The 12308-nt window shown below is 59.6% G+C and overlaps 1 protein-coding gene across 1 annotated transcript; it reads left to right on the top strand.

Annotated features, from left to right (window-relative positions):
• Nucleotides 1-538: 538 nt before the first annotated feature.
• LHX5 (LIM homeobox 5) lies at nt 539-10481 on the top strand. The gene is made up of 5 exons (XM_016157478.2): nt 539-1274; nt 3308-3531; nt 4229-4506; nt 5154-5319; nt 8984-10481. The coding sequence occupies exons 1-5, from the start codon at nt 1102-1104 to the stop codon at nt 9349-9351; spliced, it is 1209 nt and encodes a 402-aa protein (XP_016012964.1). The 5' UTR covers nt 539-1101; the 3' UTR covers nt 9352-10481.
• The last annotated feature ends 1827 nt before the right edge of the window (nt 10482-12308 follow it).

The following is a 12308-nucleotide window of genomic DNA, read 5'->3' as shown; positions in this document are numbered from 1 at the left end:
GAAAATTCTGGGTCCCTGACCAGGCCAGATGACATGCTCCTCCCAGCCCCAAACTAGACCTGGGCCTGCTTGGGGAAAGATCCGCAAACCCAACGGCTCCGTTCATATTCATTCTCTCTCTCTCTCTCTCTCTCTCTCTCTCTCTCTCTCCCCCCCACACACTCCCCACGAGACAAGCCCCAGTGGGCCCCAGCACCGTTTATCATAAAAGAAGCCGAGTGGCTCTGGCTCTGGGAGCCCCTTGAACTGCGCTGTCGCGGCTTCGGGGCACAAACCCCAGGGACGCACGGGGCTGAGGAAATCCAATCTGGGCGGGCTGGGCTGGGCGGGAGAAGGCGAAGGCGGATGTAGAGCGCGCTCCGGGCCTCGGACAACTTCTGCAAGTTCCAGGGATGGCGAAGGGGGCAGGGGTCCCGACCCCCCACTAGGCTCTGGAATCCTTGCCCCCAAATATTTGCGAGGAGAGAGAGGCCCCCAGATCGCGCGGCCCCCGGTTCCCAGCCCGTGAACTAGAAGGTAAATACTTACTTCGCCTCCGAACCAGGTACAAGCTAATACTCAACAATACTGATGCCTTGTTTTTTTTGCTCTGTCCGGACCGCAACGCTGTAGCCAATTTAGATATGCTATAAATTTAAGAGGTTGCCATGGCCACCGCGCGCCCATTGGCCACCAGGCCCCCTACGTGCCGTGCCACGTCACCAAATCTGAATAAGGATGCGCGAATTAGGCGGCGGCCAGACAAAGATGAGGATCGGGACCGCTTGAAAGTGGGGGAAAGTGTCGGCGCCTCCGCCACCGGGGAAAGCCGCTCGGCAGCGCCAAGGCCAGCAGCTACCCAAGACACCTGGGGGAGCTCGGAACAAGCGCGGGGGCGCGCGGGCCGGGGCATGAGGCTGTGAACGCCACCACTCCCCACCCCACTCCAGGCGGCCCAGCGATCACCCAAGGACTTGACCGGCGGAGTCTTGGTCCGGACCGGACTCGCCCGGGCGACGGCCGAGAGAAGAGGCGGAACGCAGCGGCGGGGCCGTGGGGGGCCCGAGGGCCGGAGGCCCAAAGGGAGGGCAAGGCGGCCCGAGCCGCCCGGGGCGCGGGGCTATGATGGTGCACTGTGCCGGTTGCGAGCGGCCCATCCTCGACCGCTTCCTGCTGAACGTACTGGACCGCGCGTGGCACATCAAATGCGTTCAGTGCTGCGAGTGCAAGACCAACCTCTCAGAGAAGTGCTTCTCGCGCGAGGGCAAGCTCTACTGCAAAAATGACTTCTTCAGGTAAGAGGCCGCGCAGCCCTGCCGCCCGCGCGCCCACCCTGCGCGCGCTCCGTTGGGGTGCCGGGAAAGGGGAGACCACGAAAGAAACCCATCCCAGCCTCCGGGGCTCGCCAGCTTAAAAGGGGAGCAGGGGAGCCCTCGGAAGAACTCGGTCCAGGAAAGGGCCCGAGCCCGGGTGGCGCCGGAAGGACGCTGCTTCCCTGCCTCACGGTTGCTGCTCCAGGCCGGCTTGGAGCGGAGGTGGGGCCAGGGAGGAAGAAGCCGAGATAAACTTGCTCCCCGCCGGTCTCGGCCCCTTCCTAGAGATTGCAACCCCAAGGTGGGAAGTTTTAAGCTCGGTTCTGAAAGAAGAAGGATTTTTGCAAAGTTAGGAGTTGGCTGGAGGCTCTTCCCAGCAAGCAGAGTGCATTTGCGCAGAGCCTGCCCTCCTGGTGAGGCAGGCCGGGCCCCAGAGCCTTCCAGGACAAACGGAAACTTCCCAGCTCCAGCGGGGGCTCGGCCAGGAAGGTCTCCTCTGCTCTTGGGGGTAGGGAACCTCCTCCTCCTCACCCTCCCACCCCAACTCCTTAAACATCTTCTCCCATGTCGAAAAGTACCAATGAAATCAGGACATTTGGGGTCTGGCTATCTTGAGCGGTGTCACCTCCCCTTGCTGCCCACAGGGGCCCACAGGCAGGCCAGGGATGACCCCTTCTCTGGGCCTCAGTTTCCTCAGCTAGGAAATACCAAAGGATGGCCTAGAAGGCTGTGGGGTTTCTGGCCACTCAGCCCTGCCTGCTTCCACCGGCGCCCAGAGCCGGCTTTGTGAATGCGAATTCCGGCGCCCGGGGAAGGGGTGGGGGGCGGGCATGATTAACACTGCTGAGCAGGGCTGCTCCCTGGCCCCAGCTGCTTGGCACTAAGAATTTGAATAGGAGAAAATGTCAGCCGCGCCTTTACATGTGTAAACTCCCCGGCCCCATAGAACTGAGGCCCCTAATGTGGCCGTGCTTGCAAAGCACCTAATGATTTTTGATAAGGTGCATATGGCCAATTACACTGCCGGATAAGGCCAAAAGTGACTTATGGCTCCTAATGCCCTCACTACATCAATGTCACCCAAATTCGCCCTGTTTAGAGACCTGGGTGTGGGTGGACGTGGGGCCCCAAAGTCCTGGACCCTCTCTGCTCCCCATTCTGCACCACCCATTTTGGGGGTGCCAGCCTTCTCCCAGCACTCAAGAAAGAAAGAAAAAGATTTAGACCGAGGACACAGGAAAAGGGGGAAATTTCAGCAATTACATATGCTGGCCATGCACATGCAGGATTGTCTTCTGGCCACTTTGGGGGGGGGCAGAAATTTTGGGAGCAGGGTGGGCCTAGAGACTCAGTCTCCGCTTCCCAGAGTCCACCGTTCTGGGGCCATGCTGCCCACAGGCTCCTGACTACCTCTGGTGGGTCCCACAGTGGGGATTGGAAAGCCTCCAGGGCTGGTGGCACTGTAAATCAGCAGAAGGTTCCCTCCTTTCTGCTCGGGTCCAGCTCAGCAGAGGGGCTCCTTGGCCCTCTGCTAGAACTCGCCAGCCAGGCCGATCGGGCCCTACCTGGGCCCCAGCAGATGGGCGAGAAAGGATCTAAGAGGCAAAGCCAAGAATGATCCAAACCCAGCCTGCTTGGCTTAAAACCCTTCCCTGGAGGGCCAAGTTTACCTTGAGCATCTCAGACAAATCCAGTAGGAATGTGGGGGTGCGGGGAGCATCTTGGGGGACTCTAGGCCCTCTGCTTGGCTTAAGGCTATGCCCATTGCTCTAAGCCCGGAGGAGTCTGAATAAACCTGAAAACCCGACGGAGGCATGGCGGTCCGAGTCCCAAGAACAGATCAGGATATTTGCCTGCCTCTCATGTTCCAGCGAGGGAGGATGGGATTGGGGTCCCCTTTGATAGATGTGGGACTAGAGGCTTCTCAAAAGCTAAGGAGGGCGGGAAGAGCTCAGAGACTAGGGAGGCCGGGACGGCGGGCGGCCCCAGGCGACGGGCTGCGCTGCGTCTTGCAGGCGTTTCGGCACCAAGTGTGCGGGCTGTGCACAAGGCATCTCGCCCAGCGACCTGGTCCGCAAGGCCCGCAGTAAAGTCTTCCACCTCAACTGCTTCACCTGCATGGTGTGCAACAAGCAGCTGTCCACGGGCGAGGAGCTCTACGTCATCGACGAGAACAAGTTCGTGTGCAAGGACGACTACCTGAGCTCGTCCAGCCTCAAGGAGGGCAGCCTCAACTCAGGTAGGAGGCCTCCACTCCTTCACGGCCCCGGCCCCAGCGCCCTGGAGCCATGCGCGGCCTGGCCGCTCTCTACTTTGCCCCCTGCGGGTCTCCTGTACCCAATCCCGCTCCCGCTCACTCACAAGGCAGTTCTAGGGCCAGGAAGGGGCCGGGGGTCTGGGGAAGAGACACAGCATTCTTTCGGAGTCAGTCCTACAGGACACCGGAACGCTCTGTCCTCCTCCAATTCAAGAACCTGTTCCAAAGTTGCCACCTCCCCCGATTTTGGAACTGCGCAAGTCTCCTTTCCGCCTCTTTGGAGCTCCCGGAGGTTTCTACCTGCACTGGGAGGACACTAAGTGGATCGCGGAGGAAGGAGAGAAGGGAGAAGAAGATCCGAGGCCCCGAGAGCACCTGCACCCCCTCCCTCGCGGGTCCCCTCTCCAAGAACGCCGGGCACTCCAGAGGGCGTGCCTCCCCTTCCCCAGGCAATAGCCGAAAAGTGCCCAGAAGGCTGGATTAGGGACCCTCCAAGGCCCGGCCCCGCCTGGAAGGAGTGGGCGGGCGCTGGGCCCGTGGGGGAGGGGCTGTCGTAGGGTTTGGGAGGGAACCCCGTGCGGTTGGAGATGGCCCGGGCCGGCGGGAACCAGCAGCCCTACTGGAGAGGCCTTGGGCCGCTTCTGACGCCGCTGTCCCTTCCCGCTCCGTCCGCCCGCAGTGTCATCCTGTACGGACCGCAGTTTGTCCCCGGACCTCCAGGACCCACTCCAGGACGACCCCAAGGAGACGGACAACTCCACATCTTCGGACAAGGAGACGGCCAACAACGAGAACGAGGAGCAGAACTCTGGCACCAAGCGGCGCGGCCCGCGCACCACCATTAAAGCCAAGCAGCTGGAGACGCTCAAGGCCGCCTTCGCCGCCACGCCCAAGCCCACGCGCCACATCCGCGAGCAGCTGGCGCAGGAGACCGGCCTCAACATGCGTGTCATCCAGGTGCGGCCCGGCCCGCGTCGCCCTGCCCGCTTCCCCCAGCGTCCGGGAGCCAAGGGGCTTGGAGGAGCCTCGCGCCCGGCTCCCTTGGCTGGGATGGCTGAGTTTGGGTCTAGGGGCAGACGGTGCGCACGAGGTCTGGGCCAGCTGGTCAAACTCTCAACCAAAGTCACTCGTCACTTCCCTTCTGAATCCCGTCCCTCGCCCCGTTCGAGGAGGGTTTTAAGCCTCGCTGAGGGTCCAGGACCCCTCCCTTCCTCTCATCTCCCGAGCAGAGAAAGAGGCGACTTGCCCTGATGTGCCTCCTTCCTGCGCTGAAGCGCGGGGCAGACAAACGGCCAGAGTCTGGCTGGGGAGCCGAGGGGCCGAGACTAGAGCCCGGCCGGGCGGGAGGCCTTTATAAAGCCGTCAGGCTGCGGGCAGGCCGAAGCCCAGGAAGCCCAGGTCTTTATGAATCGCCCCACGGGTCCGCAAAATCCTTCACCCTTGGCTGGTTCGCCGGGGCCCCTCTCCACCCCTCCGGCCTAATCCCGCCCAGCCCCCCTCCTCGGGGCAGTTTTGGAGCGAAGGCGGCGCTAGGACCCAGCGGGGGCGGCCCGGGCAGGGAGCTGACACCCCCAACCGAGTTCACAGCCCCTTTTCTGTCCCAGGTGTGGTTCCAGAACCGACGGTCCAAAGAACGCCGGATGAAACAGCTGAGCGCACTCGGCGCCCGGAGACACGCCTTCTTCCGGAGTCCGCGGCGCATGCGTCCGCTGGGCGGCCGCTTGGACGAGTCTGAAATGTTGGGGTCCACTCCATACACGTACTACGGAGGTAAGGGCCCCCCCCGGGACGCGCTGCCCTACACCCAGGCTCGCGCTGTTCTTGAGGCTGAGAGCCCAGGGCTGGATCCCCTCGCTCTTTTCTATTCACGCAGGACAATCACGGACACACCTTAACCGATACAAACCAACACACACACACACACACACACACACACGAGTTCAGAGACCTCAGGCACACAGATCTAGACACATGATCCCATATGACCATACAAAGGTAAACTCCATCCCAGAAACATAAACAAACACACCTGGAGAGATCCACAGGCTTACACACTCCCTCGCATCATACCGAGCTGGGCACTTGCAAATCCAAATGCACCTGTCACAGCCAGACACACAGCCTTCCTGCTGCCCTTGCCTGGTGTACTTGGCGCCCGCGGGAACTCAGCAGAAACTGGAGGGCAGCACTTGTGGTAGGGGTGGAGGGGTCAGGGTTCAACCTTACTCCCATGACCCCGCAGCCTGCTCACTAGCTTCCAAGACATTCGGTTCTGGATTCTGCTGCCCCTGGGACCATGCACAGCCCCTGGCGCTGGGAGCCAAGATGCCGGCCATCGCTCTGGGCAGGTCTCAAGGCCACTCTCCAGCCCCAAGCACACTGGGGGTAGTGGCGGCTGGGGGCTCAAGGATTGGGCCAATCCAGTTATCCACTCTGCAGCTTTGGGGCTGCAGGGCACGCAGAGCGAGAGTTTGCAAAGAGAATTCTGAGATCGGTGCATGGGTGAACCCTCCTCCTAGTCACCCACTCTCTTCCTCCTTCCCTCTTTCTCTCCTCCTTTACTTCTCCCTTCAATTCTCGGCACTTGCTGGGCAAGAGCCATTCCAACCCCCCACGGAGCTTTTGGGCGACTGCCTGTGCTCCGGGGCGTCACGGCACTGCACAGGCCGCTACACTTCCCGGACTGTGGGCTCAAGAAAGCCCCCCTCCACCCCCGTCCCTAAGCCTGTAAATTTGGAGAGTCCCCAGAAGTGCCCATGGCTGAGAGGGCACTCCTCTCTGAGTTGCCCAGTGCCACAGGCCTGCCCGGGCTGTGGGAGGGCGCCAGCAGCCGAGGTTGGGGAGAGGCGACTTCTCTTAGAAAACTGGGTTTGGTGGCAATATGGAGAGCAAGGGCCAGGTGCCCCGCGCCCAGGCAGGCTCAGGAAAGAAGATACCGACTTCAGTACATCCGCAAGCCTAGAAAGTTAAATTTTCAGGTCGGGTCGGGGCCACCAGAAATTGTGGACCAAGTGCGCGGCTGTTGTGCTTGGAGCAGAGACTCTGCAATGGCAGAGCCAGGGTTTTGGGGGAGGGAGTCACCGACCCACAGGGCAGCCGGGATGGTGGCCGGAGTCCTGGGGTCTCCACTCACCGACCCTCTCCACCTCTCTTTGCCTCATTCCGCACAAAATCTCTGCGGGCGCAGGAAGGTGGTGGGGCGTACCAGTCCGGAATTTTTCCCCGCCTGGGTAATTAACCAAGGATTCCCGGAGGACAGTGAGCCCCCACCCATCCCGCCACCTCCTCTCCCCGCGCCTCTGCTGGCTGGAGAGGGGGCCTGGACACGCGGGCCCTGCTTCCCCCGGAATTGGGGCGGGGGTAGGACCCCCGCCTCAGCCCCAGCGAGACGGCCCCGCCTAATGCGCACTGGGAGATCCTGGCGGCGGCGGCCGGCAGCGGGCGAGAAAGGGGCTGGGCGGCGGGCCTGCGGCTCCCCGTGGGAGCGCGGACAAAGCCCCAGCTGCGGCTTTTGTGCCCTTTTCAGAGGGCGTTTGTTCCAATTACCTCCGGCCCGGCCGCCATATGGGCGGAGGCGGCGCGCTCCGCGCAGGGGCCCGCGGTCCTGGCGGGCTGGCCGGCTCGCTGCGGGCCCGGGCCGGCCCCCATCCCTGTCCCTTAGGGGCCCCAAATTCGCTGCTTGCAACCTTCCGCTTCAGTTTCGGGGAGAATGGGATGAGTGGTTTTTAAAAAGTAATTGACGGCCGTTTTAACTGTTGCCTAAAGCGTCTCCAAGCCTTGCCTCCAGATATCCCCGTTTGGACTGATTTCAGAGTTTGGGGGGGGGGGGCGACAGGGGGTTTGAGAACTCGCCCCTGGAAGTGAGACCCCAAGACGGAGCAGGGGGTTTGCAGAGGAGACCCGCCTCCGGACGCACTGCTTTTCCCACTGTACAAAGTGGATCGTTGTCACTGGTGGGAGCTATAAGACGGGGTCTCACATCTCCATCCTTCAGGGGCCGACCTGGGAGAGGGGAGCAGGCTTTCCTCTCCTGAGAGGTCAGAAACAATTTGTTGAGAATGGGTAGGCGTGTGACCTGGAGTCCCTGCGCCCCATGAATGTGTGAGCAAAACACGCATTTCGTGCATTTTTCTGGAGAGCGAGCCCAACGCTCTCATCAGATTCTCCAAACGGCTCAGTGTCCCCAAGGGCTTCAGAACCTGGGTGCCAACCCACAGGAGCGAGACCGGAGGGCCGAGTCTTTACGCGGAGGCGCCCGTGGAACTCTGGATAGGACCCAGGGCATGCTCGCGTCCCCTTCGCCTCGCCCAAGTCGCTGGGGCTCAGCTTTCTCGGTGCCAGGCGAGGCCGTTGCAATCGGTCGGACCCTGGCATCCCTCCCGGGCGCACGCAGGGTTGTACTCCGCGGGGCGCAGAGGCTGAAAGACAGACAGGGAGCGCGCGCGCCGAGGCCGCTGGCGCGCTCTGCGTCCGGGCTTCCGCCCATCCGCGCAACTCTGCAGTCTCGCGTGCTCCCGCCAATGCCCGGGTCCCGGCTTCTTCCCAGCCTGAGTGCCCCCCGGGGCTGGACCATTTCGCGCTCTGGTCTCTGTCATCCCCTGCACCCCTGTCCTGTTCCTCTCCTGGCCTCAGGCCCTCCCTCCCACCCCCAGTCTCTGGCATTCTGTCTGACGCATCTCCCTGTTTCTGAGCGCATCTGGCTGCCCTGATCTTACATCCTGCTCTCGGGTCTCTCGCTGGGGTTTTCACGGGTGTCTAATCGCCGCCATCTCTTTTCTCTTGGCCTCCCCTGGACTACCTGCCTTACTTGACCTCCCATCTCTCGGCGCCTTTTGTCTCTGAGTCCCTTTTCTTTTCTTGCCTCCACTCTCTCTGAGTCTGGGGGTGCACAGCAGGGGCTCCTCTTTGCTCTCCTCTGACTTTGTCCTCTGCCGATCTCTCACCGCTTTTGGCTCTCACGGTCTCTGGCTCTCTGTGCATCTTTCACCGACTCTCCGGCACTGTGTGGACTCGCTCGCTGTCTCTGCTCCTCTGCAGCCGTGGCCTTTGCCCATCCTCACCCCCCGGGGTCACGGAACCTCTGATGGAGGTCTCAGCGTCTCCTGCTCTGTCCCTTACCGTCTCTGAATCTCTCTCCTTTTCTGCAGCTCTCAACATCTCTCATTGTCTCTCTCTTCCCGACCTGACCCGTGGGTCTTCATCTCCGCCACCTCCAGCCTCCCTCACCTTTGGCCTCAGCAGGCCTCTCCGTGGGTCTCTAACGTAGAATCAGTGTCGCAAGGTGCCCCATTACTGTCCTCTCCAGGTGGCCCCGACCAAGCCCGTGCCTCCCAGGTCCCCCCCACCCGTCCCCCTCCACCCCGCCCCCCCCAAGTCCCTCACTGCCCTCGCCTTCTCTCACCTCTCCCCGGTCTCTTCCCTGCCCCCTCCGCAGACTACCAAGGCGACTACTACGGGCCGGGAGGCAATTACGACTTCTTCGCGCACGGCCCGCCGTCGCAGGCGCAGTCACCGGCCGACTCGAGCTTCCTGGCCGCCTCGGGGCCCGGCTCCACGCCGCTGGGTGCACTAGAGCCGCCGCTGGCCGGGCCACACGCCGCCGACAACCCCAGGTTCACCGACATGATCTCGCACCCGGACACACCGAGCCCCGAGCCGGGCCTGCCGGGCGCTCTGCACCCCCTGCCGGGCGAGGTGTTCAGCGGGGGGCCCAGCCCGCCCTTCCCCATGAGCGGCGCCAGCGGCTACAGCGGACCCCTGTCGCACCCCAACCCCGAGCTCAACGAGGCCGCCGTGTGGTAAGGCCGCCAGGCCAGGCCGCCCCGCCCCCACCCCCGGACGCAGCCTCCCCAAACCAAAACGCCCAACGCAGCCGGCCGTGGCCAGGGGCTCCCTCAGGGGTTCTCTCTCGGGTCCACACTCAACCAGCAGCTGCATCTCGGCTGGGCGCGGAGGGGGACCGACCCCCATCTGCACCCCGTGGGCGCTCCGCGACTCCCGGCCCTCCGCCAGCGCTCTCCTGGCTGCCGCGAGCAATTTCTTGGGACCAAAGTCAATACCGCAGAGGGTCAAGAGTTCTCAAGCACGCTGTCGACTTCCCCGACTCCCCACCCACCACCTCTTTGGACCAAGAGACGGTTGAGACCAAGGGGCGGAGACGCATTTTCCCTCCTCTCCGCCATCCGAGCGGTATTTTGTAGTCGTATTTCTCACTCCGCTTTCCTCATCTTTCAAACAAGATAAGAAAAAGAGAGATTGGACGGAGAGAGAGGACAGGGAGCAAAATAAGGAAGAGAGGCGGTGGCGAGAGCGCCCGCCAGAGAGAGAAGACCCGGAGAGAAAGCGGGAGAGAAACACGCTTGGATGGGGGTGTCGCTGGAAGACAAATCCGCCTGCGCGTTGGCGCCCCCTGGTGGCCAAGCCTGAGGCTCACGGGCTGCTTGTCTAGGAAGATGGGGCGGTCTTGGACATCTCCAGCCTTGGGCCAGGCCACCCCGTCCTTCCTTACTTTGGCATTTATTTCGAACCCGGGGGTCCAGGCCAGACTCGAACGCTTGCCCACCCGGCTCTCCCCTTGGGCAAGGCGCCAAGATTTCTGGGCTGTGGCCCACAGACCACCCTCCCTGCACCAGGGCCTGGAGGCTGGGTCGTCAGGATGTACAGTATTATACTTTTTTGGAAGGTGAACGCTTCTAGTTTCCTTATTTTGTATAAAGAAGAAACAAATAAAGTATGTTTTTGTGTTTACTGTTTATTTATTGTACTCTAGTTATCGGGGGTTGGACATTTTTATATTTTTAAGAGGAGGGTGGGCGGAGTGAGGGAGGGGACGCAGAAAGAGGTTTACCTAAAAAAATGCCACAAAAAAAAAAAAACCAAAAAATCAACTTTTTTAAAAAAGAAAGATTAATAAAAAAAATTCTTTTCCCTCAGTGCTGTGTGGATTTCTTTTTTTGTCTGTCTTCATAGTCGACTATTTGGAGTGAATGGAATGATTCTTTTCTCTGGTTCTTGTTCCTGAAATAAAACAGACTTGATAGGTGCAAAAACCTCTTTGTCTAAAAGGGTTTTTTTTTTTTTTTTTTGATAACTATCAGGTAATGAAAGCAGCTGTCTTTTTTTTTTTTTTTTTTTTTTTGGACAGCTCCTATCCGCCAGGCACAGTATCTCCCCACGCTTTACGTAACACCCCAATCTCACACAAACCTGCCTGGGACATAGTAAGCCTTCAAAATATTTGATGAATGAGTGGATGCGCGATGTGTTTGTCCACGGTACGTCAAAAGAATTCTAGCTTCGCTCCTATTTATGCCCCATGCAATTCCAGGTAGGGAAAAAAAAAAAAAGGGCACCAGGCTGGTAAGCCAGTGCTTGTTATCTGCAAAGCTGTACTAGGACAGAGGTGCCCCCACTGAGGGCAAGACCTTTGTGTGCTCTGCCATTCTTATGCGCGGCGTGCTGTGTTCTTAGGAAAATCGACTTGGTAGAAATAGTGCTAGGTGAGATTTAGGAGGCCTGAGGCCACTTCCTAAAGATAAGTCCCTCCCTCTCCGCTTCGGGTTCCCTACTTACTGCTTCCTTCCAACTCAAACGCTACAGATGAGGGCGAGAAAAAAATCAATGGAAGAGTGTCCCACCTTTGGATCCCTTTGGCCCAAGCTTGGGGGAAGGGGCGGGGGCTTGCCCTTGTCAGTGGCAGCAGGGAAAGGAAAGGGGGGTGGGTCCAGGCAGATGGGGAGAAAGGAACCCCCATGGCGTGGGCACGTGCTAAGAACCCCTACTCCTTCTCTGATGCGGACTTCAGGAGAATAATCCAAGGTGGCCTGGCTTTCTCTGTTCTTTTTCTTTGCAGCGGATTTGCCTTTATCAGACAAATGCTACTTGCTCATTGTGGAAAATTTAGAAATTTTGGATAAACAAAAAGAAGAAAACGGAAACACTCAATCTCAAGCATGTGGTAATGTAGTTGATGCCTCTCCTTCCAGACTTTTTTTTTTTCTTCATTTAAAAACTAGAGATCCTACACACACATACACAGAGTGTATAGGTGCCCTTCGCACGCCAACTTCAGCCTGGGAGAAGTGAGATTGGGGACATATTTGAATAACCCCAGGGGCCCATCAAGTCCCAGATCCCAAGCAGGATGCTCATTTCTGGGATTGGGAGGAGAAGGTCACCCCGGAGTAGGATGGAGGCAGAACAGAGCAGGAACCTGGCTGGTCACCCTTCTGAGCCTTGGTCTGCTCTTCTGTAAATAGGGCTCACGGTGGCCTTTCATCCACATCAGAGAGAGAGAGAGAGAATTTAACCAGTGGCTAAGATTCAGGAAATCTAGGTCCCAGGTTTGATCCCCACTCCCATCCTCCCACAAATACATAGACACACACACACACACACACACGTGTACACAGGCACACACAGACAGACACACACCAGCTTCCTCAGAGGATGACAAGGGAGAAGAGGGGAACCCTTGTCAAAAACAGCTCAAAACTACCTCCATTCCAACTCCCCAAGTGCCTACTGGGCTCTGAGAGGAGAAATCCCTCCCCTACCCCACCCTGGGGTGGTGGCCCTGAAGTGTCCCAGTAATGGCATTGGGTGTACTTGGCTAGGGAGACAGTTCCTAAGGAGAAAGGGGAGCATTGGGATGGGACCTTTGTCCTTCGATACCCACAACCATCTTCTCAAAGTGTGACCAGAGGTCGATGCTTGTTCTTGAACATACATATTCCCAGGCCCCTCAGCACATGGCTGGG

The sequence above is a fragment of the Rousettus aegyptiacus genome, unplaced genomic scaffold (assembly GCF_014176215.1).
Source record: "Rousettus aegyptiacus isolate mRouAeg1 unplaced genomic scaffold, mRouAeg1.p scaffold_m13_p_5, whole genome shotgun sequence".
Classification (NCBI taxonomy): Eukaryota; Metazoa; Chordata; class Mammalia; order Chiroptera; family Pteropodidae; genus Rousettus; species Rousettus aegyptiacus.
This window is presented reverse-complemented; position numbering and strand designations above follow the sequence as displayed.

What these genes read in the sequence shown, in the direction of transcription:
- LHX5 (XM_016157478.2), top strand. Translation starts at nt 1,102, where the DNA reads ATGATGGTGCACTGTGCCGGTTGCGAGCGGCCCATCCTCGACCGCTTC. An exon ending in TCAACATGCGTGTCATCCAG is followed by an intron (nt 4,507 to 5,153) that starts GTGCGGCCCGGC and finishes TTTCTGTCCCAG; the next exon opens with GTGTGGTTCCAGAACCGACG. An exon ending in TCCATACACGTACTACGGAG is followed by an intron (nt 5,320 to 8,983) that starts GTAAGGGCCCCC and finishes CCCCCTCCGCAG; the next exon opens with ACTACCAAGGCGACTACTAC.